Source organism: Phalacrocorax aristotelis, chromosome 8, assembly GCF_949628215.1.
Source record: "Phalacrocorax aristotelis chromosome 8, bGulAri2.1, whole genome shotgun sequence".
Taxonomy (NCBI): Eukaryota; Metazoa; Chordata; class Aves; order Suliformes; family Phalacrocoracidae; genus Phalacrocorax; species Phalacrocorax aristotelis.
In genome coordinates, this window is record NC_134283.1 from 20,220,356 (window position 1) to 20,248,205 (window position 27,850).

At 38.2% G+C, this 27,850-nt stretch overlaps 1 protein-coding gene across 1 annotated transcript in view; it reads left to right on the top strand.

Annotated features, from left to right (window-relative positions):
- Positions 1-21,688, top strand: part of SLC6A2 (solute carrier family 6 member 2) — a 72,043-nt gene extending 50,355 nt beyond the window's left edge. The window contains 6 exon segments of the mRNA XM_075101633.1: positions 2,415-2,543; positions 5,316-5,415; positions 14,693-14,793; positions 16,472-16,639; positions 19,130-19,201; positions 20,790-21,688. Coding sequence (XP_074957734.1) covers positions 2,415-2,543; positions 5,316-5,415; positions 14,693-14,793; positions 16,472-16,639; positions 19,130-19,201; positions 20,790-20,813 — 594 coding nt within the window. The 3' untranslated portion in view covers positions 20,814-21,688.
- The last annotated feature ends 6,162 nt before the right edge of the window (positions 21,689-27,850 follow it).

A 27,850-nucleotide genomic window follows, 5' to 3' on the forward strand; every position in this document is an offset into this window, starting at 1 on the left:
GGTTGATTAATTTCTGGGAAAAACAGGGTCTTTAAGGAATAGTGAACCATGAACAAACATTCATCATTTTTAGTAGGGTAGGGATTTCTTACTATTCTAAAGCATAGAAGTCTCTTTTGTAGTTCCAAATGTACAGAGCTGATCTAGGAATTTCTTGCTGGAAATGGCAAAAAACAGTGTTTGAATTACTTACAACTTCAGAAAACTTCATTCATTTCCAAGGACAAGGAATGAAAAGAATGAACTGACATGGAGGAGAGCAAAGCTAATAAAAATGGGGTTGCAGCAGGGGGCTTTCATTGGCAAAGAGCTGAACAAGATCTTGTGAGTGAGGTCTGAGTTGTAACAGTCAGATTCGGGTCTAAATATTTCTGAAGTGTTTGGATTTTGGGATTCCAGCTCAGGTTCAATTAAGTTTGTCTTTATACACTAAGATCTGGATCCTTATTCAAAAGTTTGAGGCAACATTATATCTGGGTTTGTAGCTTGTCCATTTTTCAAATGTAAGCAAACATGAAGCATGGAAAGGAAGGGTTTAGCACAGTGGAAGGCATGAATGACCAGTAGGAACAAGGCAGAATTAAGAAGAAAGTACATGCTCAGAAGTGTTTAGATCCAAAACAGGTAACTTTGCAAGAGCAGTAAATGTAAGGCAATGTAAAGAAACATTTGAGTGACAAAGTCACAGAGCTTTAGATCGCGGAACATACTTCTCCTACCAGTGGAGAAAGCTCTTTCCTGTGGAGCTAATTAAAATACTACGAATTGTTAAACTGTGGCCAAGTTTAGCTGTTTCCTTCTGAAAGGGGAGAGATTTGCTTGTTCATATTTCATTCAGGATTTTTCATCATCTACCTAAGAAAACTCAGGTCATGCAGTATTTTTTATGGTGGTCTTCTCAACTCTCCCCTCACATTTAATTGATCAAGTCCCTAAAGGGAAAATTAAAATTTTTAAAGCTTAAAAAAAAATCAAATAACACCAAAGCTCAAGAGAATTATATATGTATAGTTTTATTCATGCATATAAGCCTGCACTGGCACAGACATACAGATACCTGTACAAAAATTGAACTGTCAAAATATTTTAGTGAAGAGAAATCTGATCACCCAGGTTTAAGTAAGCAACAATGAAAAGGAAAGAAACTGGAACAAATGTTTGCAAACATTTCTTAGAGTGGTTATCTAGCTTGGCATAGGGAATTAACAAGGGGAATAAATTGTGATACATTAAGAAGTGGTCCTTAGCCAAAATAATCCAAGCTGTCTCTTTCCATTTTCAACTTCTCCAAGAACATTTAAGTGCCAACACAGTAACCACTTCTGAGAGCATCAAATATTAACCCATCTTAACTGCAGGGCACTCACTGATGACCCCCCAGACTTTAGGAAATACAAGCCTACACTAGGTTTTGGGACATTTTACTTGTGAAAGATAGTTCCCTTTAAAAAAAAATAGGTCCACTGTCCCCAGCAATTTGGCTCCAGACAGGGATCATTCAAATTCTAGAGGGAAAATTCTCTGCTACTGATTTCAACCCGAGGTGTTGGTTTCATCAGATTCTAACAGGAAAGGGCCAGGCTACGTCAGCACCTGCTAACCAACTATTGTATTACACCAAGCTCTCCAGGTCTCGCCATGATCTTTCAGCATCAGAAAAAGTATATAATCCAGCCTCCTCAAAACTTTAAACAAATATATTGCGACAGGAGATTGGAATTAATTTTCACAACTTCTTGGTGCAGCAGGGAGGGGATGCTTTCATTGGTGGAAAGAAATTAAAATTCATAACAACTTACATAATCCAGCAATTTCAATGAAAATTTGGGAAGTGCTTTTCCTATGTTACAAAACAATGGCTAATGTTCAGCATTAACTTCTAGAAAACAAAAGTGAAATTCTTTCATGTCGTCAAGAAAAAAATATTACATCAAGCTTCCTATGTAATGATTCTTCCAGGTCTGTAAAGATTTTTGTCAAACTGTATTTGGTTAATCAATGGCTAAACTGAATCTTTGTTCAGTACATTTTCCCTAGGTGCTTGTTGTGTCTGTCTTTATATTAGAAATCTCTTAAGGAGTTTGGTTACATAAGCTACCAGCTTTTTCCCCAAAGTATATTAAAATGTGTATAATTTTTCCCAAAGTACTGTCTACGTACTATCCTCATTAGTCAGCCAAGGGTCTGCAGAGGATATGGCTATCAAGCCACCAACCATGGCACTTGATGCCCAGTTCCGTGACTCAGTTCTCTACCACAAGAAAATAAATTATACCGCAGAACACCAGTGATTTACAGCTGAAATGTCAGAAATCATACAGTGGTTGCGAATTAATTACACAAGCAGCTTTACATTCTTTCATCGGTATTTAGAACAGTCAGTAGCATTTAACCTCTTGCCTTCCCTTCCTCAGATGGGTGGAATGGAGGCTGTCATCACTGGCTTGGCAGATGATTTCCAAATTCTGAAGCAGCACAGAAAGCTCTTCACTTTTGGTGTTTCTTTTGGCACTTTCCTACTTGCCCTTTTTTGCATCACCAATGTAAGTACAACAAAAGTTTCCATCAACAGGCTTCCTTAAAAATGCAGTTAACCTCATCAGATAGAAATATGAATGGGCTCCAGTGACTACTTTTGTTACAAATTTTAATTCTTAAACAACTTTATGGTCAGAACATTACTTTTAGTGCCATCTACATGAAGCCTCTCTGCTTTTTTGCCCAAGATCATTAGCTATCAATCGAACCTGCAAGCCTTTTTTACCACAGAACTATCTGTGCTACTGTTGTTTTTGTTTGGTTTTCTGTGGGTTTATTTTGGGGCGTTTTGGGTGAGGAGAGGGGTGTTTGGTTTTTTGTTTTTATTTAAATTACATTAAATGGAACTGTGTGGAGTGCTTATTCCTGTGTGAGGAACTAAGGATTTCAAGTGACCAGACCTTCAGTCACCTGGCTATTCTCAGCAGCATTCACTTCTAGTGAAAGGAGTTGAGAGTAATGATCTTGTGTCCCCAGTGTGTTTCTTATTGTTCCTTCATGTACCTAGATTTTACCTCTTGCTCTTACCACCGTAAAAAGCACACAGATAGCTTACCCTGAACATCTAGTAACCTATATTTATCACTACCATCATCCTGAATGATTTACCTCACCAGGCTTTTGACAATTAATTAAAGGATGAGAACCACAGTGTTCTCATTTAGAAAGAACTTTCTTTTTTTCTTTTTTTTTTTTGTGTTACAAAAAGGCAAAAAGCCCTGTAAACAAAGATCCCAAACGTGTCAGAAAAGAACTGAAATTTGAGGTAGCTACCATGAAAGTAGATGTGCTGAACCTCTCTCCTTCCCTAGAAATTGTTTCCAGATCTATTATTAAGATCACTGAAACAGCATAAGTTTATCAACAACAAAGCTCTTTTTACACTAAAAGAATACCCCAATATTTTTACTCTACTTTCCTCAAAGTGGAAAACATTTCAGACACTAAAAATGTCATTTGAAATACCTATCCTTTTAATACCATTGTTACCTAAAGAATTGAACATGCTCTGTCCTTATTCAAAGTTTCAACCGCACTAAAATTTCCTGAAGTTCAAGATAAGAACAAACTCATTGGTTAAGAATCTGAACAAGTGCCAGTGGGTGCAATTCCACTGTCTTCAAGTGAGCTAATGCACTTCAAGCTAACAACCTAGCTCTAGCTTTTAAATAATGGCACCTGTTTAGACTTAAGGTCACCCCAGCAGCTGGAATGCACAAGACTGCTCAGACTTGTCCAAATGTATTGGTTTACGTAACAGAAAAAAAAGTCCATTCCTAATGTGTACAAAATACAAGGAGAAACCCTTGTGATACCATCACATTAACCTGTTTGATTTTATCCTCTGAAATTTTAAGGCTGTATTTTCAAAACATGTTTCTTATAAAACCATATTTGTCATTCACTGTACTAAGTTTGATAGCAAAGGCATTCATTTAGAGCAGGAGTAGAGCAAAAACAAGAGGTCAAACTCAAATGCCATTCAATGAGCAACATTTTTGTTCTCATACAACAACCAATGTTCATTCAGTTTCCGGACAAGTCCCCACAGAATTAAAAACCTAGACAAGGCCTCAGTACTGTTTTCCTTATTTTTGTAAATGTGCACAGCTGTTTCAGAAAACCATCTTTTTGTAAGAAAAAAAGAAAACTGATTGATTGCAGAGACTAAAATCACCTACAGATCTAAATAGTAAAAGTACTATTTATACTATTAGTATAAATAGACAAAAAATTCCTTTATTTCTTGTCTTCTGAACAGGCATAGCCTGATGAAGTTTTTAAGTTTTGAAATTTTTTACTTTTTTATGTAAAGAAAGCTTTTAACAAAGATCTACTGCATCTGCAAGCATTTCAGTTTTTTACGTGTGACAAAAAGTCCTGAAACACATTATTCAGGTTAATTTTGAAACAAGCAAACATACCATGGTCTTCCATTTCTTGCTAGCCCAAACTATAGAAAATGAGCAGTAATTTACATAAACTCATACAACATTGTAAACTGAGGCAAAAAGTAGTCAAATTGCAGCAAAAAATAAAAAATCAGCAAAACAAGGCTTTAGTAAATGCATTTACAGTTCTCAGTCATGAACCACTGAAGAACAGAGATGCACTATTGTGAAGGAAGATGATCTGGTTTGCCAGCTCCACTGAGCAAAGCCTTGGTAATACTACAGCAAAGAAACTAAAGATGACAAAGCTCCTTCCACACTGGACTGGTAACAGAGATTTACATGCTCCCTTTGCAGGAATATTGGAAAAGAGAGATGCAGGCACTCTGGGAAAAGGAGACTTCAGTCTGAGACTGCAGATTCCCTGGACTACAGAATAATTGTCCATAGGAACAAATTGAGTGATAATGGCTTGGGGAAACCCTTGCAGCATTCCATTCCCGCCAGTAATTTAGGAAGATCTTCATTAACTGCTGTAGACAGGCCGCATCCTACAAACTACTGAGCATTCCCCTGAACAGCCGGTGCCTTCAACTGTCACTGAAAATGCCAAGTGCCAAGAGCTCCCATTAATCATGCTAAGCTGACGCTTCTGTTTCCCAGTTCAGTGAGGCCATAGGTGAAAGGAAGCCCCTTTTTAGAGAGTTACAAGTCTATTTTGCATGCAAATATGAACCTGTGTCTGCAGCATCAGCTCCGTATTAAACTGCTTGGGTTAAGATAATGTTTCAAGTACAGCAGATTTCCGTTAACTACATACTAAACTACTAAGATGATTTTATTTGTAACTTCGTTTTGTTGCATCTTTTAACACCTCTATCCTAGGGTGGGATTTATGTGCTCACACTCCTGGACACATTTGCTGCTGGGACTTCGATATTGTTTGCTGTTCTAATGGAGGCAATTGGAGTTTCCTGGTTTTATGGTAAGCGCTTCATTTTGCACCTGCAAAATCTGTTTTGAAATTCCAAGCACTTATGACAGGCTTACAGATTGCTTTAAGGGAAAACAGCACAGCCTTGTACACATGAAACCATGTCAGGCCAGGTTTCATACAGTGATTCTTGTCTGATTTATCAATAGTGACAGGACTGCAGATGTTCAGTGGGCCAAACTCTGAAACCCTGCCCAAAGCCAAAGAAAACTGCCTTGTGAAGGAGACTGCAGTCTAATGGAAATGTTGCTACTTTTGCCAGTATTTTGCAGCTGTTAACATAGCCGGTGACTTGCAGTAGCAGGTTTATACATGGTAGTTTCAAAGCAAGTAGATTAGCCTAAATGTAGGCTCACCTGCTCCTCCTTTCCATGATTTCCCAGGGCCAATCTCAAGTTCCTCCCATGCAATACAAATAAAGGTAGTTTGTCTTGAGAGGGTTACAACATTTCCTCTGTTAGGCCCTTTCATTTGAGACAATATTCTACTTAATCAAAAGCACTAGTAGTTTAAAAATTATCTTATTTCATAGCATTGTATGGAATACCCAACATCCTAGATACCAAAATACTAATTTATGCCACAGAAAGCATGCAGTAATTTGCTTTATCCTCAATATGGCAGGCTTTAGGAATATTCTGTTCAACTCTGGCTCTAGGCTGGAATCACTGTGTGCCAACCAGAGTGAAATGATGTGCTACAGTACCTTGAAAAAAGTACAGCTCACAATTTAAGTCAGGTCTCAGAAGATGTGCCTAGCTTATTAAATAACTTACGTGGCCTTATTTGGTCTTAACTTTTTTCTCCTCCCTAAAGTAACATAAATAAAAAGCTTGATACACAAGTTTCATAAGAAAGAAGCAAAACATTCTTTTCTTTCCCACTATCTAAGTGACCACAATGATGGCAAACAGCCACATTCACTGCTCTAAACCCATACAAATGCACTTGGATAACCTTAACTGGGAAAAACCCAACAAACTGAAGTTGTGCTTTCCGCCACAACACTGTCTTTGGCAGCGTAACAGGAGACTGAGTCTGCCTGAGCTCAGTCCTTAGCCTCTAGGAACTTCAGAGTCTTGTGAAGTGTCCCAGGTTGCCTAATTTGACCACGGGGAAAAACAATCCTCTGCTATAAATGACGAAGTTGACTACTACTACTTTCAAAGAAGTGAAACAAAAAGGTTAAACTGAATATCATTTACCGTAGAAATATTTGAATATTCAATTACATATAGCTCGCTAAACCTCTGATTATAAAGTTATGAGAGAGTATCTGGCTGGCAGGTGTTCTCTCCATTCCTAATTCAGCATTTAATAAATGAGGTGTTTTTAAATATCTGAAGTCAGTGTTTCAAGCATTTCCTTTTTCCCCTATGCCCCCAACCTAAAGGAGTACATTTTATGTTCTAGCACTGACCCAGAGTTCAATATTTCCCCTATCATATAGGAAGGTAGGGCAATTCATAGACTCAAGCTTATTCACTAGAAAAGATGCTGCCTCCGAAAGAGCAGAAATTACAAAATGTTGTTAAGTCACCAAATCGAGCAGAAAAAAAACAAGTAATAATTTAATTTGAATTAGGCATATCTTGTTAAAGAAACAGTGAAAGTGATTTTTCCTTTCTTTTGGGGAGAATGCTATCAGTTCTTTATCTTGACACAGACAGGGTTAGTAAAATTCTAAGGACCCCAAAAAGAATATCTCATTTTATCCAAGTAAAGCAAGAGGATTCTGCATCTTAGGTCTTATACAAGTCATCTCACTGCAATAGTCCAAACTTTCAGTTATATCTGAAATTGATTGCTGCTAGATTAATCAAGTTTCTTGAGCTCTAGTTTTTCTTCTTCATCTCCTCTTAACTCTCATGTTACACTTTCTGGTTGGTCAGAGCTCTTCATTATTACCAGGTTTCCATGTCATAACAGCCTGCAAATCTTCTTCCCATTGATGTCTGTATTGAACTATCTGCCCTGATTCCCATTAAGATTGTTCTTCCCCTGAAAGTCATCTTCATTTCTATTCAGAGATAGTGTTTATAGTTAATGTACGATTCAGAAGGTTATTAGACGTTATCATTCTTACTGCCATTTACCTCCCTCAGTCACTTATTTATCTATCCATGCTGTGCCACCATACTCTTCTAGTCAAACAAACTCTCACTTGCAGTTAAAAACTGTTGATGAGTGAATGAGGTGAAAATGGCATTCATACATAAATCTGTTCAATCTAATAAAGAAATATTTTTGAGCTTTAATGTACTAATTCTGTCACCCAACAGCAGCATGGAGCTAGCAGCTCATATGTCATTCCATCTCAAAATAGCAGAGACACTAGATTTCACAGACAGCTCTGTCTTTAATCCCTGTAAAAGAGCTGAATGCAGAAGAATGATCATAGCTTAGCTCAGAAGCAGAAGCATAAAAGTATTCTTCAGTCAGCAAGGGCAAGTTATGATCTGCTGCTGTTAAAATAGGATTTACTGCACTTTACAATAGCTAGGCTTTGTGTGTGGTTCACAGACTAAGCCAAGGTTAGTCAAATTTTGTTTATTTGTTGCACCTTCTGTAATTCATCATCCTGTCCTTCCTCCCTCCTGCCTCCCCATAACCGGGAAAACATCTACTCATTTGTCTTAAGCAGCTGACAGATGTTTTTACCGACACAGCATGACCTGTTGCTTTATAAAGAACTTATTACAGCCCCGGGTTCTATTTAAACTGATTAAATCTGGCATGGTCTCGTCTACCTCTTTTTTCTCATAGACCCCAGTTGCCTTAATGACCCAGCTGAATATTAAGCCAGCCTGAAGCAAGCATTGACATTTTGGCACAGACCAAAAGGGTGAAAACTTAGTTCATATTATACCTATGACCACTTACTGTGAAGTTTCTTCTTGCAAAGGCCACCTGTATGTGGAAGAGAAGGAAGAGCTAGTTTGTTTTACTGTGCAGATGTTTTTTCATTATGACTGCTAGCTTGTTACCAATTTTCCTCTTGTGCAATCTGGATATCATCCCTCTGATATTCTAAGAAATGCCAGACACCTCTCCCACTGACACAACACTGCTCTTTGATTTCGCTTGCAGGAAAATCTCTACTCAGTCAGATTTTAATGTGAACATCTCCCTGAATGTCTAGAACAAGCTCAGTATGAGCTAACAGTGATCTTCATCCTCACCTGTAATATCATTGCTTTCATTTACTTAAATAATTTCCAAAATATTAGACTGAAATTTCAGACCAAAAGCTGATTTGAAAAAAAGAATCTAAGGTCGGCTGTTTGATTTTGCAAAGGGGAAAGAAATTACTGACTGCTGGAACTCATCTTTGCTCACAGATGGTTGGGTATGGATGTGTGCCTGGCATGAGAGACCAAGTATGAATGCACACATTTCCATAGAATTAAAATGCAGATGGAGCAAACCAAATTGGAGAGCTTACTGCACTGCTGTGGTGAGGAAATGTTTCCTACAGTTCTGCTTGCTTTTACACTAGCACAGCTGCCCTTCTTTGGGAGTGGTACTGGTATGGCTTACTCCCTTACTGCCACCAGGTGAGGGTCACCACCAAGGAATATCAATACTGCTCCAGAGTTAAAAAGGAGGCTCAGGAACAAAAAGGGACAGTTTTTGTTACTTCACTACATGGCTAATCAACAGATAACTTGTTCTGGGCTCTGCAGGATTTGCAAATGAATGGCTTTCATATTCTTTTTATCCCTTCTTTCTCATGTTCCCAATGCCAACAATCACTGAACTGCATGAAAAAACAAAGTTTTTCCTGATCTTCTCCTGCATGAGGGCTTGTATGACTGGGGTCCTGCATTTGATAGACACATGCTTGTTAGGACAGAAGCAGGGGGCAGGTGTCACCTTCATGTGCAGAAGAGCAACTTAAATACAGTGAATGGATGGCAGCATGGCTGAGTGCTTGTGGGTCAGGGCAGAGGTCAGCAGCAGTGACGGTGTGGGGAATATTGTTACAGATCTCCTGATCAGGGTCAGGAAGTGGAAGAAGCATTCTTTAGGCAACTTAAAGAAGTGTCCAGATCAGACCCTGGTTCTTTGAGATAAAGGTATCAGAAGCAACTTCTTAGCATAGATGCTAGGTGGACAAACCAGAAGTGATGCTTTTCTGGATCTGCTACTTGCCCTGAAAGATGAGCTGCCTGGGGATGTGGGCAGAAGGCTAAGCAAGTCAGAAGAGTGACCTGCCAACACACGAAGGCCAACAGCATACTGAGCTGTAACAGACACATAACCAGCAGATTAAGGAAGTGATTATTCTTTTACTTGGCACTTATTAGACTGCACCTGGAATACTGTGTCCTGTTTTTAACCCTCAGTAAAAAAAGGTGGTGTTAAACTGGAGGGAGTCCAGCAATGGGCCACCAAGACATTCGGGAGCTGGAGCCATGCCCTGTGAAGAAAGTCTGAGAGAACTGAGCTTATTTAGCCTGGAGAAGGCTTAGGGAGGACCAGATAGTGGCCTTCCAATACCTACAAGGAAGTTATCAGGAAAGAGAGTCAGGCTTTTCACTGAGGTGCACAATGGGAAGACAGAGGACCATGATCAAATTGAAAGGAGTAAAATAATTTTTCTATGCAAGGATAATTAAACATGGGAACAGTTTGCTCAGAGAGTGCTTGCTGACTCTGTTCTTGGAGGTTTGCAAGACCCAACTGGACAAAGCCATGAGAAAGCTGTTCTGAATTGTGCTGACCTTGATTTGAGCAAGAGGCTGAACTAGAGATCTCCCGAGAACTCCTCCAACAGGAATAATTTGATGGTTCTCTGATTTACTGTAATTCCCAAAGGCCAAAATATAGGATGGATCAATGAAGCAGTTTCACTACAACTCTTCATTTGCATGCAAACTGTGCGAGCTTGTACACTGCTATGCACATCTGCAGAAGTAAAACTCAATATGGGGAAAAAACAACAATGAAGCAACATTCACAGGGAAAGAGAATTAAGTGCAAAATAACTTAGAGGTTGATTCAATATACGTTTTTTCTAACTATTATATTATTTCACTGTAGTTCTCTTGTTTTCTTGGATTCATTTAAATCATATGTATGGGATTAAAGGCATTATTACTAATTTTTACTTTTCAAATTAAAAAAAAATCCAAGTGTGTAAAAAAGTACTATACATCACATAGTTAAACAAGACAGAAAGGAAAGACAACACATACAAAGATTGCTTGTAGGGATCTGAATGATTTTTGGAGCTGTGAAACTACTTTTTGGAAACATGGCCACAAATTATTTCAGCTACAGCCACTGAGCAGTTTCACCTCAGGGCCAGGACCTGCTCAAGGTCTTCTGTGCAAGTGAGTGGCTCTGAAGCCATCAGCTGAGCCTATACAGCAAAACAACTTACAAAGATCTAGCAGGTAGTGGGTGCAGGAGGTACCAGTAACATGGAGACTTTCATTCTGTCTGAACTCTGATCTCTGCATCACTGAGATGAAAGAAGGTTGTCCTGATGTGAGAGGGGTAACTTGCATTTATAGCCTAACCTACTTTTCACTTTATTTCTAATCTGGGGTGGTTTTTTTGCATATTGATTTAATTCCCGTGACAACACAATATGTTGTACATAGTGAATGGGACAAATTTTCTGTGCCATTTAATAGACCATTACAGTGGACACATTCTCAGGCAGCTGCAGTGTTTATTAGTTCAGAAGTTACACTGAAATTCTCTTCAGTTTCAGTATATTTATCAGGATCTGATAATAAATTGTGTCTCCTACTTGTTTTTCACTGGAAAAACAAGACGATTACTTCTATATTCAACACCAGGTCTCCAGCAAGTAATCTAGGGTTTTGTTTGTGGTATACCAGTTCCTTCCTGTAACTAAACAAGTCACTCACAGTTTCAGCTTATCCTAAAGAATCACAAAAAAACTGGATAAATGTTTTCAAGAACTGGAAAAAAACAAGTCCTACAGGTACAATTGTCTGTAGCTATAGCTATGTTCTACTTTACAGGGTGATTCTTAGAATGGTTACTTGAAGGTGTGTAGTATTGAAAAACCATGCTGTTGAAAAAGCAGCCTGAGAGCATGGAGTACTTATCCCCCATTTTCAGTAGAAATTGAACACAAAGTACCATTTGAGCTCTGGGTACATTTGTCTGGAAACGTATGAATAAAATTTTTGGAGATATCTAGTCCTTTCTTTGACTTTCTGCACAATGATAAATTTCACTCAGTATTCATAGCAGTTGAAATTCAGTCACTTTAAAGTTCACAGAAGGCACTGCAAATAGAATTAGATTAAATTTAAAGAGCATTTGCAGATCTTTTTAGCTACTTTGTTTCACCTGCGCATGATATTGGCGGGAGGTGGGGGTTGGAAATCAAAGAGAAGTTTACACTCAAATGTCCAGACCTTGTAAATACATTACGCCCTGGCTGCATGGCTGCATGTAAAGGACTGACTCAAGCTCTCCTAATTATTTACCTTAAATACATTAAATAAATCCTACTAAACTGACCCAGATGAAGAGAAACAATTATTATGGTAAACTATACATCCTCGTTAACAAACAAATAGGTATGGCAAAAAGCTTTATTTCTACCGTTTACCTAATAGGCCTCAGGATTAAAAGTAAAGTTCCTGAACACATCAAGTATAGTAAATTACAGACTAGTAGTCCGACACGACAGATCGCACTAGAGAGAACTACTTCGCTGTGAGTCAGTGTCTCTAAGGCATGAAGTCAGAGACTGTTTTCTTTTTAAAGAAATCTGAGAAGGACCTTTTTTCCCCATTTTTACACCAGCAATAATCATCCCAACCTAAAATACAGTGTGGAAAGTAGCATGGGCTTAGATTAAACTTTGGCAAGATATTTCATACTGGTAAATCCAACCAGAATAGAATCAATAAGAAAAACTGGGAAGACACTGCCATTCAAATTCACTGTCAGAGAATTTGGTATATCCTCAGGAACCCAGGACAGCAAATTTTTTTTGTTTTCACCTTGGTCTGCGCAGCATTACTTACTCCAATTTTGAAGGCACTGTCTAGATAGTGTTTCTGAAGGGGAGTCAACAAGGTTAGAGGATCTTCCTTTATGCATTAGCTGTGGGAAGACATTTCTACTGCAACTATTTACGCTGGTTTTATGGCCATTAATAGTTCAACTGACGTAAGTGGCAGATGACACCAAGTTGTGTGGGAGTGTTGATCTGCTTGAGGGTAGGAAGGCTCTGCAGAGGGATCTGGACAGGCTGGATCAATGGGCTGAGGCCAACTCCATGGGGTTCAACAAGGCCAAGTGCCGGGTCCTGGACTTGGGCCACAACAACCCCATGTAACTCTACAGGCTTGGGGAGGAGTGGCTGGAGAGCTGCCTGGAGGAAAAGGACCTGGGGGTGTTCATTGGCAGCCAGCTGCACATGAGCTGACAGTGTGCTCAGGTGGCCAAGGCAGCCAACAGCATCCTGGCTTGTATCAGGAATAGTGTGGCCAGCAGGAGCAGGGAGGTGATCGTGCCCCTGTACTCAGCACTGGTGAGGCCGCACCTCAAATGCTGTGTTCAGTTTTGGGCCCCTCACTACAAGAGGGACATTGAGGTGTTGGAGCACAGCCAAAGAAGGGCAACAAAGCTGGTGAAGGGTCTAGAGAGCAAGTCTTATGAGGAACAGCTGAGGGAGCTGGGCTGTTTAGCCTGGAGAAGAGGAGGCTGAGGGGAGACCTTATCGCGCTCTCCAACTACCTGAAAGGAGGCTGTAGCGAGGTGGGTGTCGGTCTCTTCTCCCAGGTTACTAGTGATAGGACAAGAGGAAATGGTCTCAAGTTGCGTCAGGAGAGGTTTAGACTGCATATTAGGAAAAATTACTTCACTGAAAGGGTTGTCAGGGATTGGAACAGGCTGCCCAGGGAAGTGGGGTCATCACCATCCCTGGAGGTATTTAAAAGGTGTTTGAATGTGGTGCTCAGAGACGTGGTTTAGTGGTGAACTGACAGTGTTAGGTTTACAGTTGGACTCGATCTTAAAGGTCTTTTCCAACCTATACGATTCTGTGTATTCTGTGGAAGTACTAAATACACACACGTGTCAACACACACATACAAAATCTCAGACTAGATGGATTCAAGGAATATTACAGGTATTTGCAGCTTTTCTCCCCTCTGGCCATTATGTCACTTGCTAAACACTTTGTTCTGGTGCTTCCATTTCTCTGCACCACAGTGAATCCCACTGCAGGTAGCTAATGTTCGAGTGTATTTTGAATAGAATACTGTTATATAGTTTTCATGACAATAGATATGTTGTACATTACTTCTTGCATGCTAATATACAAAGTCTTATACTGAAATGTTGTATGTCACTAGCCAAGTTTTAATAATAACCAAGCAATCAAGCCACCCATGTTTTTAAACCCATATTCTATACGCCTGGTACAATTAGCAGGACTTATGTCTGATATATGTCTTCATTTAATGATTTTCATGTCATCCTCTGCTGTCTTAATTACTGCAGCAGGAAAAAGTTTTGACTACTCTTGGTTTTTATTCACATGAAGAGACCATGTATCTTCTAAGTTATCTACAACAGCCACATTACTAGATATTTAGATAAATTTTAGAAAATTTTAATTGGTATTATGATCTTCAAAAACACATAAGATACTCTAAAAAAGGCCACTTGGTTCTAGCTGATGGAGTGCTGCATATACTTACACTGAACATAAGAAGCATCTACACAGTTCCTTGGAAAGGTGACAAAAGATGAAATTACATTTTTCATAGATATAATGAGCATTTCCATGGTATTTAGTGAAACACTGAAAGATAAGTAAGGTATGCCATTAAGCAGAACAAATAGGCCTGCTTTGATAAATTAAGAATCATACGACCCACATCATTATCGTAAGCAGTTTGTGTGAGTAAGGGTCTGAGTTCTCCATCAGTGACTCATAATGGTATTGAGTAATTAGGTTACAATAGTCCACAACTATTAAAACAAATATGTGCCTCATTCACAACTTAAATTCAAGATATTTATGAAATGCCACTTTTCAATGGTAACGCTATTTGCAACAGACCTTAACTGCTCATAGGCATTTAATTCTTGGCTATAGTAATGTCAAAGACACATCTAGTCTTCGAAAGGTGATCAGTGTTATATGTCTTATGATTTGGAAGTCATCATTGTCTGCTTTCTGAAAAAGCAGATGGTTTTGGGTATGCCAGCATCTCATCAGTTTAGATTTATGCCAGTCTGATGTTTACATTCCTTCTAGGTGTGGACAGATTCAGTGAAGATATCCAGCAAATGATGGGCTTCAAGCCAGGCCTCTACTGGAGACTGTGCTGGAAATTTGTTAGCCCTGCTTTTTTATTGGTAAGTGTTAATAATTATTTCATCATGGAAAGAATGGTACTATATTGCTTCCTATAATATACAATAGATACCAAGAGTGAGATAGTCGTTGCTATGCCTGATGTGATCAGGATGAATAGAAGACACACAAATTTAATTCTTTTTTCTCCTCAATGGCATTGGTTATATTTTGTATAATATATTTTATTGTGAGAGAGAAGCTAATTGTGCCTGTGGTTATCTTCTGTTACTTCACTTTAGCAGGATTTAAAGAAAGAAGCTTTTCTTAGGCACCACTGAACACTTAGGCAGTGTTCTTCCTGCCCCCCAGCATCTATGCATACTAAATACAAATCAGTCTGTTGGGAAAATAAACTAACCAGGGATAAGAGATTGTGTTAGCAAGAATATATTTTTCATTGGAGGATACCAAGATCCCTGAATTGTGGAATAACACCTTAGAATAGCTAATATGCAACTACACCCAGTAATTAGCTATGTGAAACACTGAAAAGATGTATTAAATATACCTTGTAAGCTGCTTGACATGAAAATAAGTGCTTCATTACATTTGGAGGAAAAAAAAATCCCAGAGTGTGAATTTGGTTACTTTGTGTAAAGGACAGATTCAGAACTAAACTACAGTTGTTTATTGGGATCTTTTCCTATGCATATTTGTAAATCAAAAGGTCAGGATGAATAATATGGGAATTTGACCTCGCTATGATTTTAGGAGGCTATTAATTGCGTTAAAGCAGTACTGGTATTCCAAAGATACGCTGGGTAGGGTTTTATGACAGCCTACAGGACAACTTTTTTTTTTGTTTTAATATACAAGTTTCTGGCCCCAATTAATCAGTAAGAGCCTACCAAGCATGTATTAATTAACACTGTTCTATAAAGGAGCTTGTATGGAATTATATCCTGCAGCACCATTACTTTCCTTGTGTAGCCTTTGAAACCCTAGGCTCAAAATACTCTAATTTGAAATTGCTATATGAAGCAGAATGTATAGGTCCAGAGACCCAAATCAAGGAACTCTGCATATTAGACAACCCATATGGACTTAACAGGAGGGAAATAGGGTGGTGCCCCACTCTTTCCTTCTTGCATTTAGTACTGAACAGGGTAACAGCAGCAGGAAAAAAAACCAAACAAACAAAAAACCCCAAACAAACAAGCAAACAAAAAACCAACACCAACACAAAAACCCCTGCCTTTGTTTTCCAGGCCTTAATGCTGCTTGACCTTTCCTCAGTAAACATATCATGCTAGAATTTGCATCATGCCTCTCATGGAAAAATGGGTACAAAACTTCTAAATGAAGCCTAATGCCTCTGGGAAACAAAGGGAAAAACAATGGATCCTGCAGGGGTTTTTCTTGACTATAGAATCCCTTTTTTTATACTGGTAACATTAGTTTAAATGAGGCAGTAGCAGACGACCACCTGACCTTCCCACCAAAATATCACAGAATCTGTGTCCAGAGTAGCTAAAATGAACTGTTAATACTAGTAAATGCATTGACAACTGCAACAGAGCAAGCAGTATGAGGCACAAAGTAAACAGGATGAAGGTAAATGGTAAAGCTGGGTTGAAATACCCCTTAGGGTGGCTGTCTGATAAAAGACATTAAATCGGTTTTCCACTAAGTTTCTTCATCCCAAACCTGTGGTTCATTTTATTCTTTCTTCCCTAGTTTGTTGTGATAGTCAGCATAATAAATTTCAAACCTCTGACCTACGATGACTACACCTTCCCTCTTTGGGCAAATCGCATTGGCTGGGGAATAGCATTATCTTCAATGATCCTTGTGCCTGCCTATATTATCTATAAATTTATGAATGTGCGTGGGACCTTTAAAGAAGTAAGTGGACCATTAATAAAATGTCATGAAACGTTGCTATAAAATTAAATGGCTGGATCTAAGTTGGTAGTTTGTTTCTCTTACTCTTGAAACTTATTGCTTATGAGTGACCTTTTGGATCCAATCGTCAGATGGGTTGGAGTTTTGAGGTGGGATTACTGCATGCTGTTTGAGTTTCTAGATAGAAATTAGCTTTCCAGAAAGCACCATAATAATTCTGAAAGAATATTTTTGATGCATGTAATTAATCTGATTGATAAGATTATTTTTTCCTTATTAACAAAAAAATATACAAATTATGGTAACTTCATATTCAGCTCTGAGGTATGGTCTTCACACACGTTTACCCAAACTGAATTCAGTCCGAGGTATGCTTTATCACTCTATACTGGAGTGTTGTAAACTGTTACATGTACAAAGTTAATTCAGGCCTCTCCTATCTTAACATTATAAGAGTCTCTAAACCCATATCCACATCCTGGGAGGGTGGGATGTGCCCCCCAAAGTAGCCCTGTGGTCAGGATGGCCTTTGCTCATTTGATGAGCATCCAGAAAAGACAGAAGAAATACTTTACTGGGTCACAACAATAGCTCAGTTTAGCTCAGTATTCTGTCTTTAACAGCAACCGCTTCATATTTGATTTTCTCTGTCAAAAATGTATCCTGATCCTCTCTTTCCTGGAATTATTTCAACATTCTGCCAAGGCTAGAATAAATGCAGATCTTTCTATTGTGTTTAGCACTAATACCAGAATACATGAAGAAACTTAACATTCAAGGTAGATCACAGTGCTGCAATAGATCTGGAAATCAAGAAACCATTCTTATGGTCTCATCTAGCCTGTTGCTTTTTAATGGCTTCAGTAAAAGAACCAGGGTACTACACAGCAGCATTTTGCACTACATAAACCCACTTCATGCATAATATGTGTGGTCAGTGCACTGAATAAAGCAGAAACTAAGGAAGAAATAATTAGTGGCCGTCTTATCCTAATGATTTGCATATCAGCAAGAAGTTTACCATTGCAACCTTAATAGTGTTCTTTTAACTTCATTTATATGTTTAAATAGAATAGAACCTGTTTCTATGGGGGAAAAGATGCATCTGTATTTCCTTACAGTTCGCTCCCCCGTAGTTTTCTTTATTTATCAGTTCAAAATGGCACAGGATTAAGGTTCAATTATCATATTAATTTTACCATCAGTGTTACAGTAAATTTTCTATAGCCTTAAAAACTTTAATGGTGCTCAGAAGACTCCTCACCACTATACAGCATCAATTTTTGTCCCGTCCCATGTCAATTTTATAACCTAATCTAGACTCTCTGACTTATACTTAGTTCTATTGCTCTCCTTTCCTACAGCTAGTTACACAATGGTGCAGCAAGATATTGATGCTCTTTGAAAATCAGTGAACCACCACCACACAGAGAATTAAACAGAGAATAGGATCTCACCCTTTACCTAGACAGGGCACATCCACCTCGCATCGATGTTGCAGGCCCAAAGGGATAAATGCGGTGCATTACAGTCACCGCTACATTCACCTCAGAAAGGCACCCCAAAGTGGGAACTCCTCTTTACCTGCACTATTTTCATCAGCTCCAACATCTCAATGTTGTGTACAACTTCTAGCTCTCACTTCCAGAAATAATATAAGCTCTTTGTTTTATTCCATCCCTGGGGGTTTTAAAACACATTTTCTGGTAGCACCTAAGTGTCAAAGAATAATTTGTACTGGCCCAACAGGCTTTTGCCATCTTGCACAGGTTTACTGATATGGGGTGCAGAAGCCTTTGCCCAAAACCACATTTGCTCATTCATTTTGTAGTGTTAGCAATTGTCGTTTGTCGTTTACAGCTTTGGTAGACAGCAAATCTTCAGTCTCCCCATGAGAAATATAGCAAAAGACTATTATATTACATCCCAATAACTATCATAAGAGATGATGTCCTAAATTGTGGCTCTTAAAAGTATGGGGAAAGGTATGCTCTTAGTCTAATGGAAACTCCTTAAGATGGCTGAAAGTTCATGATAAACCAAAAGCTACGTGTGATCCCAAATGGCACAGCACAGGTTAGACAAGGGAGAGCAGCAAGGAAAAAGTCAGTAACTCCTTCCTCTCCCACTGGGACTAGTCAACCTCATTACAGCACTAACAGAGAAGTGTGAATTTAGGGGATGTAAGGGGATATCGTGATACCAACTTGTTCCTGATGTTCTTTTCCATATGCACTTGCTAAATATTTGGACTTAGTATTTGCATAAACTTTCTACTGTTGCTTCTTATATTAAAGACTAATACCAAGGGGCTTATAATAAGCTTGTTCTTTCAGTGACTAAGTTAAAGGCACATGATGCAGTGATATTAAAGATTTAAGTTACCATTTTAAATAAAGTTCATGCTGCTTCCCCATTATAGATCAGGGATTACAGACATAATCCCACTTCATATGGCTGACTTTTTCCTCTTCTTCCCATCTGGTTTAGAGACTAGCTTACTGCATCACACCTGAAAATGAGCACCAACTCGTGGCCCAAGGAAATGTCAGGCAGTTTAAGGTTTGTACTCCTTTCACCATGCTTCCTCTCCTGATACCAACCCTTTCCTGTTTTAGCAACAACTACAGGTTTGCACCAATCTCCTCATAGCAGATACCTTTGCAGGTCTATGGTTCTTTTTTTCTACCAGCATGACAAGATGCAGGAGGCTCAGTACCATACATATCAACTCTGTTGGAAGGCTTTTGGCACCTTCTTTCCTTGACTAAGAGGAACCCACAACATAACAGACCATTTTAATCCAGTATTTTAGCTTCTATCTGAATACAGCAAGATCTCACCAAGAGATGAAGATATTTCCAAACTATCACATGCATTTGAACAGGTCTTGGCCTCTCCCTCAGTTATTGCACAGCAATCTGAAGTCATGTTTCCTAAACTCCAATTATGTACCACATCACATGATAAACAGCAAAACAAGTATCCAGTGTCAGAGCTTAGACATGATGGCCGTGATGAAATAATGTGCTACTTTATGTGGAACAGGCTTTCCCCACAGGCCTACAGCTGACTGAAAACACTGCCGGAGACTTCTTAAGCAGCCATGAAAAATATGCTATAGGATTCCAAACACTGCTTTCCTTTTAGCAAATAAAATGAGCTTATTGAAATAAAGTCCTTTTTGTAGAAGATAAAAAGGATGCAAATATGAAGCTTGTTACACTTATCAGCATTCATGCCAGACCACTTTCTGTCTTCAAAGTTGAAAGCAACTAGAATTATGCACACCACCTCAAAACATGACCCAGATTTTATAGTGGTGGTTTGTATGTTGGTATTGAAAAAAATAAATTTGCTTTTTGCTTACTTTGAAAAATATTGTTTGAAGTATAATTTTGAATTTTCAAGGAAATAATCCAAGTGTAGATTTATGGGATGCAGAATAGAAGCAGGAAGAAAAGGCTTCCCGTTTCATGACCACAATTTATTTGATGTGGCCAAGAATATGTAGAAGTACAGCACCTCTTTGTGCCTTCTTTTTCCCCTATTTCTGCCCTCAGTCATCTGAAGACTTAATGTTCCATCTCTAAGTAATAACTTGATTTTTCCAGAGGCAGGTATTCTGTGCGAATGGGCTATAAACAGCCATTCCTACACAGTAACAGTCTTCTGAATCCAAATCTATAACAGCAAAAAGCAAGCAGATGAGTTTCACTTAAATTAAAAAAGATTGTACTCAGAAGTAAATTCCTAATGGTACCTCAAACCATGTCAAACACTAGGCCATATTAATTTGTCGCTGTCTTCAATGAGCAGCTAGGAATAGCTTTTTGCTAAACACAGTGATTTGTTCATGATATTTCAGTTTGTAAACAAAACAACTGACTACCATAACCAAACAAGCACAAAAGTTTTCTTCTCATTTACTTTCGGCAGTACTGAATTTTAAAACTGAACAGAGAGCTGATTAAATAGCCTTTATATTCAGCACATTTCTCACTGCAAACTGGAATCCACAGAAATGTAATCTGTCTGTTATTTTGAAACCTCTTTGTAACTCTAGATTAGTCAACTAATGTATTTAAAACATCTTTATCTTCGTTTGCATCGATAATGTTATTAAACAACTACTTCTGTTCCTTTACAGCTTCAACACTGGCTAACAATATGAAAACCAACAGGTTGAGGAAAAAGCCAAGATGTTCAAGCTAAACTGGGAATACAGAAAAGTCAAGTTCAAAGCTCCCTCAATTATGCTTGGACCAGGCTGGCTCAGAGCTTATCTACTGACTCTTTGAGAGAAGACATCTGCTCTTTGTTCTCAACGCCTCCTTTCTATTACTTGGCTTCAAATGATCTTTAAAGACTCTATTTAATTTTTCTAATAGCCTGTGGTGCCATGAGATCCCTACATGACCAAAACTTGTGAGTTTTGCTATTGGCAGAAGTGAAGGAGGGGGGAGCAGAGAAAAAAAGCAAACAACGTAAGTTAAATGCTCTTTTATTGTGAAGAAGTGAATTAAACTTTTCTGACAGTAATAATTACTTCAGATATTCATGCCACGGCCTATTTTAAATGAACAACACCTGAACATTCTTAGGTCTAAGGAAAGATTACATCTCAGTTATGAGAAAAGAACAACTTTATCTATGTACTAATGTCATTAGCTTTCTTGCCATACTATCCTTTGGGGGTATGAGTTTGCATCCTTCTGAAGTGAAGACTCAGTGCTTCATTTTCAGTAGTTTGTTATTAGTTTCTTCTCTTGGTGAAGAAAGTTGTCTTTGCTGTCTGTATATGTCTATGCCATTTTCTGTCAAATTTAATTATACAAGAGCAGCAGGAACAGAATTCCTATTATAGCTAAGTACAGAATACAGTTTAATACCACACTGTACTTCATTAAAAATATATTCCCTTATATCAACAATTAAAATGGCAGTATGATATGATCCATATTGCACAGACTTTTTCAGCTAAGTATGAAAGTTACATGCAAATAGGCTTTCATCTTTCTGGTATATTTTGTTCCAAATAAAGAATGTAAAATACATCGGAAGGGAGAATGATTTTTAGAATTTAGAAATAAGCTACCCAGAGGCACCAAAATACCAACCTTTGGCTTTATTCTCCTGCTGTGAACATGCTATTATTATAATCTAACCTGGATTCACCTACCAAAACATAGTAAGATTGCTTTGAATAATTTAGAAGGATATTTTAGGCACACTCAACTCTCTAAGCCTATTCCAGCTCTTCTTTCTGGTAGCATTATGTAAGGTAGAAGATACAGAACAAACTCTGCATTTGGGTGCTGTTCTTATTCTGTGGTCACTTATCACTGTAGTATCTTCCCAGTGATCACTAGATTTGGTAGCTTTGAGTTCTTTCTTATTTATCACTGGATCTATCTATAGTAATTTTCAGAGGCAGTATCTCCTCAGCTGAATCCAGCCTGGAGTTTACCTCTGGACCTTACCTCTGAATTTTTTTTGCCTTTATACTTTCAATTCAGCTTGTCTTTTAAAGGTATGTATTGCTTCCTCTTTTCAAAAAGACCATTTAATAGAATGGGGCTTTTTTATTTATAATACAATTTTTGTGAGACTTTTTTTTTCCTTTTTTTTTCTTTTTAAATAGCCCAATTTATAAGTCCAAAGTGATTTTGGCCCTCTCCATTTAACATTGATTTCTGTTCAAAATAATGGAAAGGAAATTTCTCTCCTTATTTATAGTTTTCCTCCAACATAATCAATACTTTGGAACATATTAAGTATTGTCCTTTTCTTAAAGAGTCTCTGTGACATATAGTAGTTTTATTTAAACAGGGTTTTAAACACAAAGGATACTTTCTTCTAATTATAAAAGAAGTCTTATTTTCTGGCCCAGCTGATTGCCAATAGCAGTTTAAACCCTGTTTAAAATGTTAAATATATTTCAATAATAAAGGAATTTCAAATGTTGTGGTTCTAGTTCTGTAATTACACAAGAGGCTAAACAGTGAAAATACATTGAGGACTTCAAAAAAAGCCATCCCACCAACTTCATAGTTAATCCAATTTTTATTGTTTGCTAAACTACATTAGAATCTTTTCATTCTTATAAAGCTTACTTTTCAATAATACAGCTGCTTCAGTCACTGGCTTGGCATGGCTCAAAAGCTTCTTAGCATAGATGTAATTACCAAGTTTTGAAATGCCTGGGGGCTCTTTAAGGTGAAGCTTTAATAGCTTGTCACATTACACGTTGTTTGGCTCATGATTGGAAATGCTAACAACCTGCATAAATGCTCGCTTGTGACATACCCCATCACCACCATCCGTACAGCAAATCCATGCAGGAAAAGTTACGTTTCATCAGCACTCAACTCCGAAATAGGAGCAAAGCTGTCTTAACAGGGCAGTGAAATCAGCTTTACCCAGCATGTTAGGATTTGATTGTATTCTTAATACCAACTCCCAAGGCAATTACCTACTACATTATTTTTATTTCTATTACTGCATCAGTTCTTAGGTTTAGTGTAGTATTTATAGCTCAGGATTCCATTGCACTATTGCCATCTTGTTCTGGTTTTATAGACCATGAACTTGCAATCTATACGGAAGACAATAGGCAAATCAGAGAAAGCAGAATCTTATTACCAGGACTAACCCGAATGAAAAAGAAAGATAATACACATTGTATGACCCCACAGCTAGACTTTAAGTCCAAGATGTTGCCCAAAGCAAGCCTCACCAAAAATCATACGACTTCTGCCCCAGAGATGAAGAACAATGTTTTCAATTCTCCACAGAATAAGATGCTCAACTACCTCATACCTCTTGGATGATAAATGATGCCCTTAGACACAAACTAGCATCCACTCAAATGACAAATACCTTTGTGAAGACCAGGTTCTAGACTGCTTGACTCAGTGATATGGTACAGACAGTCACATAAGAAGCCACAGCTCTGGCACTCGGCTCCTCTTAGGCACCTGCTTTGAGCTACCCAATACATTTTCAATATGGAAAATATCAATTGCTGCTAAGATGCCACTTACTTCCCTTGGTTCAACCACTTGTAGTTTTAAATAATCACCCAGTCAGGTCCTTATCACTCATGTGGTTTAGCTGCAAGTCTTCCTCCCACTCAGTCTTGAATTTCCACCCAAGCAGGCCACTCCTTCCTTCAGCTATTCCTATTGTGGGAACAGACCCACTCTGCGGACTGGTGTTCTCCCAGATATCCCTGTGAGATGGCAAGTGTATGCTGATGGAGTAGGCAGCACACTGCCAAACAAAGAAAATTTTTGATACAAGCTTATTCAAGATGCAGTATCATCTGCTAGCTAATTACGTTGGCTGTTTTGGTAACAAGCCAGCGGGAAGAATTGAGTCAAGCAATTAAACAGCTCATTTGACAGTCCTAGAAAATATTTTCTTGAAAGCCTTTTTGTAATCTGATAAAGGAAGCAGCTGTCACATTAACGTATTTCTTCTGACCTTCCTGTCAGTGAAAAAGACCTGCCTGTGATCCATATTTTTTCATCCAGCCACAGAAAGTTAGGCAGCACCAAGGAAGGAGATCCTCCACTTTCTTTGTACTCCACCTGCTGTCATTCAGCAGAATAATTCTTCGTATATTTGGTGCTGTTCTGAAGCTACATTACTAAAATGCCAGAGATTTAGATTTCTGGAAGAAACAGTGGGTCCTTCACGAGCAGCAGTCCAAAAAGCACTAGAGCTATTTAGTGTTCAGCCCCTGTTTGAACCATATAGTTTTTGTCAGTCCTTCTTGTATTCTGTCATGTCCTGAGGCATACACCCTGGCAACACTTGAAAGACATCTTACCATAGTGGGGGACTTTGCAGGAAATACAGGATCAAACATGATATTTTAAATATAGAATGCAGGAGAAATACTTGGCTGTTATTTGTACATTGTTTGTACATGTTCCCTAACTGCACGTGCAATGTATGTTGTATGTAATTTTCCCAGAGGAAATTCCATAGAATTGGTCGTTTCTTCTCAGCAAAATACCATTTAAATGCTATTATTTAAAAAGGTCAAACCCAAATGTTTTGTATATACATCCACTTCTTACACTATTGTTTTGACATGAATTAAGTTTATTTTGTACTGTTAGGTTGTAGGAGGCCACGTAGAAAGTTCTTTTGCTTCTAATATCTCTTTTGCAGTTCTTCCAATACATACAGCATTAATTAGTGGATACTTGCTTTTATGGGAGTAGATAGCTTTCATTCATATCCCAGGCTGATTCACTAAGTTTCATGAGCATTGGCAAATGTTTAAGAATTTCTTTCCTAAGAACCAAATTTAAACCCTAGATCAGCAATTTCAAAAGAGATGAGATCTACAAATGTTTTATTTGCAATGCCCCATTAAAACATTTTAAAATGGGCCTGAGGGACTCAGACATAAGACAATTACCACAGCTTAACTAATGACAGTATATAATCTACCTGCAGAAATGATGTGGACTTTCTGAGCCTCCCAGCAGTAAAAAAGGACATGTTTGTTCTAATACACTTTATTTTCTCAGGGCTAAGAATATTTATGGTCCACAGATCAGCTCACATGAAAGAACTCAATCTCCTTAATTTAAAGGCCAACATGACGTTTCAGATTAGACCCTTGAGTAAGTTTGGAGTATTGGCTTTAGTACAGAGAGACAGATCTGGAAACACTTCCAGAAAGTCTCCTCCAAAGGAAAACACTTTTTCAGTCTACCTTCCTCTGATTCATAACCATGTTCCTTTTGGTGACTGTAGGCTGACCTAGCAAAGCAGTGGAAAGTTAAGCTGTTAGAATATGAAGCTAAACTGTTTATAATACATTACAGAAGTCAGACAGGACCTTGAAGGGACTTTACTAGGTTTGTATCTATAAACAAGCTGAAAGTAGCATATGGACTATTTTAAGTAAAGCTGGCCAGAAATCCCCATACAGGACTGAATCTGTGAGCTGCTTGGACGCCTGAATTATTACAGATCTTCATTTACTAAACTAATATTAGCTGGTAAATGACAAAACCAGCCACATTCTGGCTTCCTTTAGTAGTACAGCATACTGCGAAACTGCAAAACAGTCGGGAAATCTTTTTAGAACTTCAGGTACAGGAGCTAAGCCTTCAGTTAAGCCCTGTTACATATGTGACCTTGCATCACAGAGTTTCAAAGAGCATCATATACAGGGAATACTCTATCTCAAACATCCATATCTGAGTGCTTCTGTGCTGTGGAAAATAATTTTTTGTTCAGGAAGTTCAGTCTGTTGTAACTCAGACTTCAACTGGAACATTTCACCAAGCACTTGCCCCCCTCTAACCCATATTCTCAAAGGCCAGTTTTTTCTGACAGTCAGACAAAACCACTGAAGACTGACTGAGCAGGCATGCATGTGTTCCTTAGCTATGACTAGATGCACAATTACTTGTGTTTGCATGCATAAACCTTACTGGGGAATGCCAAGACTTGTCAGCTATTCCACGCACAGAGAAACTCTTCCTAGGCCAAAAAAAAAATCAAATTTTTGTGCATTGTTCCTAATAACAATTAAATCAATGCCAAGATCCTCAGCTGGTGATTAATCTGAACAGTGGTACTGCTAACTGCCTGAGACTGAATTTAGATGCATCTACGTGCATCAGAGACTACTATAGGGAACTAGATGGCAGATAAAGACATTTCAACCAGCAGAAAACCCCAACAGTATAATATAACTTTTTAAGTACAGAATTTGATCCGTTTTCCTTTGCCATTTAAAAAAGGAATATGTTTAGACAAATTGCAATCTCTGTATGACCAACGTAGCAGAAGTACACAAAGAAACAGAAGACAGCCAGAAGACTATAAGTAGCACAGATATCATGATTGTATTCAGTGAAACTGTCCTCCTTAAAAAAAACATGTAGGTATCTAGATGCAAGTGGTTGAGAAGGAGCCAAGAAGGGGAGAAACTAAGAGGCTTAAGTCTCAGTCCAGCCATCATGTAAGTTAACTAGTACTGCCATTAGTTTTCATGTTGAGAACAGCGGGCCTTTTTTGCTTAAGCACCGACAGCAAGATTGGGCCACCTGTGTGCTTTGCTTTCCTCCTTTCTAAAGGTGTTTCTCTAGCTGCCCTACTAAACAAAAGTCACTTAATTTCTTTAGTAAGGGAACAGAACAAATTCAGTGAACTAAGAAAATTACTAGGCCTTAAGCTGGCTCTCTTTTAAAGGTGCCGTGTTTTTTCTTGGTCGCTTCCAAGAAGCCTCAAACTCACAGGTGACCTGCATTTCTATTTTATGTTGCACTCTCTGTGAGCCTATCTGCAAGACTTCACTTTTGTTTGCTGTGGGTAGTATCAGTTATAAAGGGAGAATCTCCAAATAGTACATTCTGAAAATAACTTCTAATAGGTCTGATGAAGATTTGCCTTACAAATAAGAGCTTTATAGTGAGCATTTACTTGGTTTACACCAGTGTTTTGCTTAATTTTTAATACCTTTTTATAGCAGCAACTAGACTTTACCTTAGATAAGGGTACCTCTGTATAGGAAATATTTTAATATTTTTACCAGTTTTTTTATTTTTCATAGAATATAAGTGTATATTGTAAGGCGAGAAATTCAACTTTGATGTAACAAGGTTATCACACAAGACCTATTTCTCAATTATGAGATTTTGTAGTCAGACAGTCTAGTTCAGTAATACGTTGGCCTTTGATTATAAATGTAAAAATGTGATAAAGGAGAATAAAACATTATCTACAGCTAAATGCACATTGTAGCACAATATTCTCCACTGCTGCCTTAATCTCATAAAAGGAAGTCATGTGTTTTTAATTTATATTCTCAAAAGCCAAAAAAATCCAGAGCATCCTTTGGCTGCAATTTTGTGTTGTTAGACAACTTAAACCAAGTACGTTTGTGTCTAGTAGGTCCAATTCCAAAGCAAGAGATCACATTGCAGTTTTCAGGAGTAAGTTTTCATGGTTTGAAACTTGCTACTAGTAAAAATACTCTCCAAAGCACCCCAGTGACCAAAAATGTCCAAGCACAGCCACCACATTTCCATGCCTGATTCCATTAATTGTGCAGCCTGCAGGTCCATTTGCCTTTTTGTGTAAGTCTTTGATTATCTGAGGGAAATGGCGTTTCAATTTTTTTTTTTTTTTGTGAAAGGGAAACACCTACACGCCCAGGCGTGTAATTAGAAACAA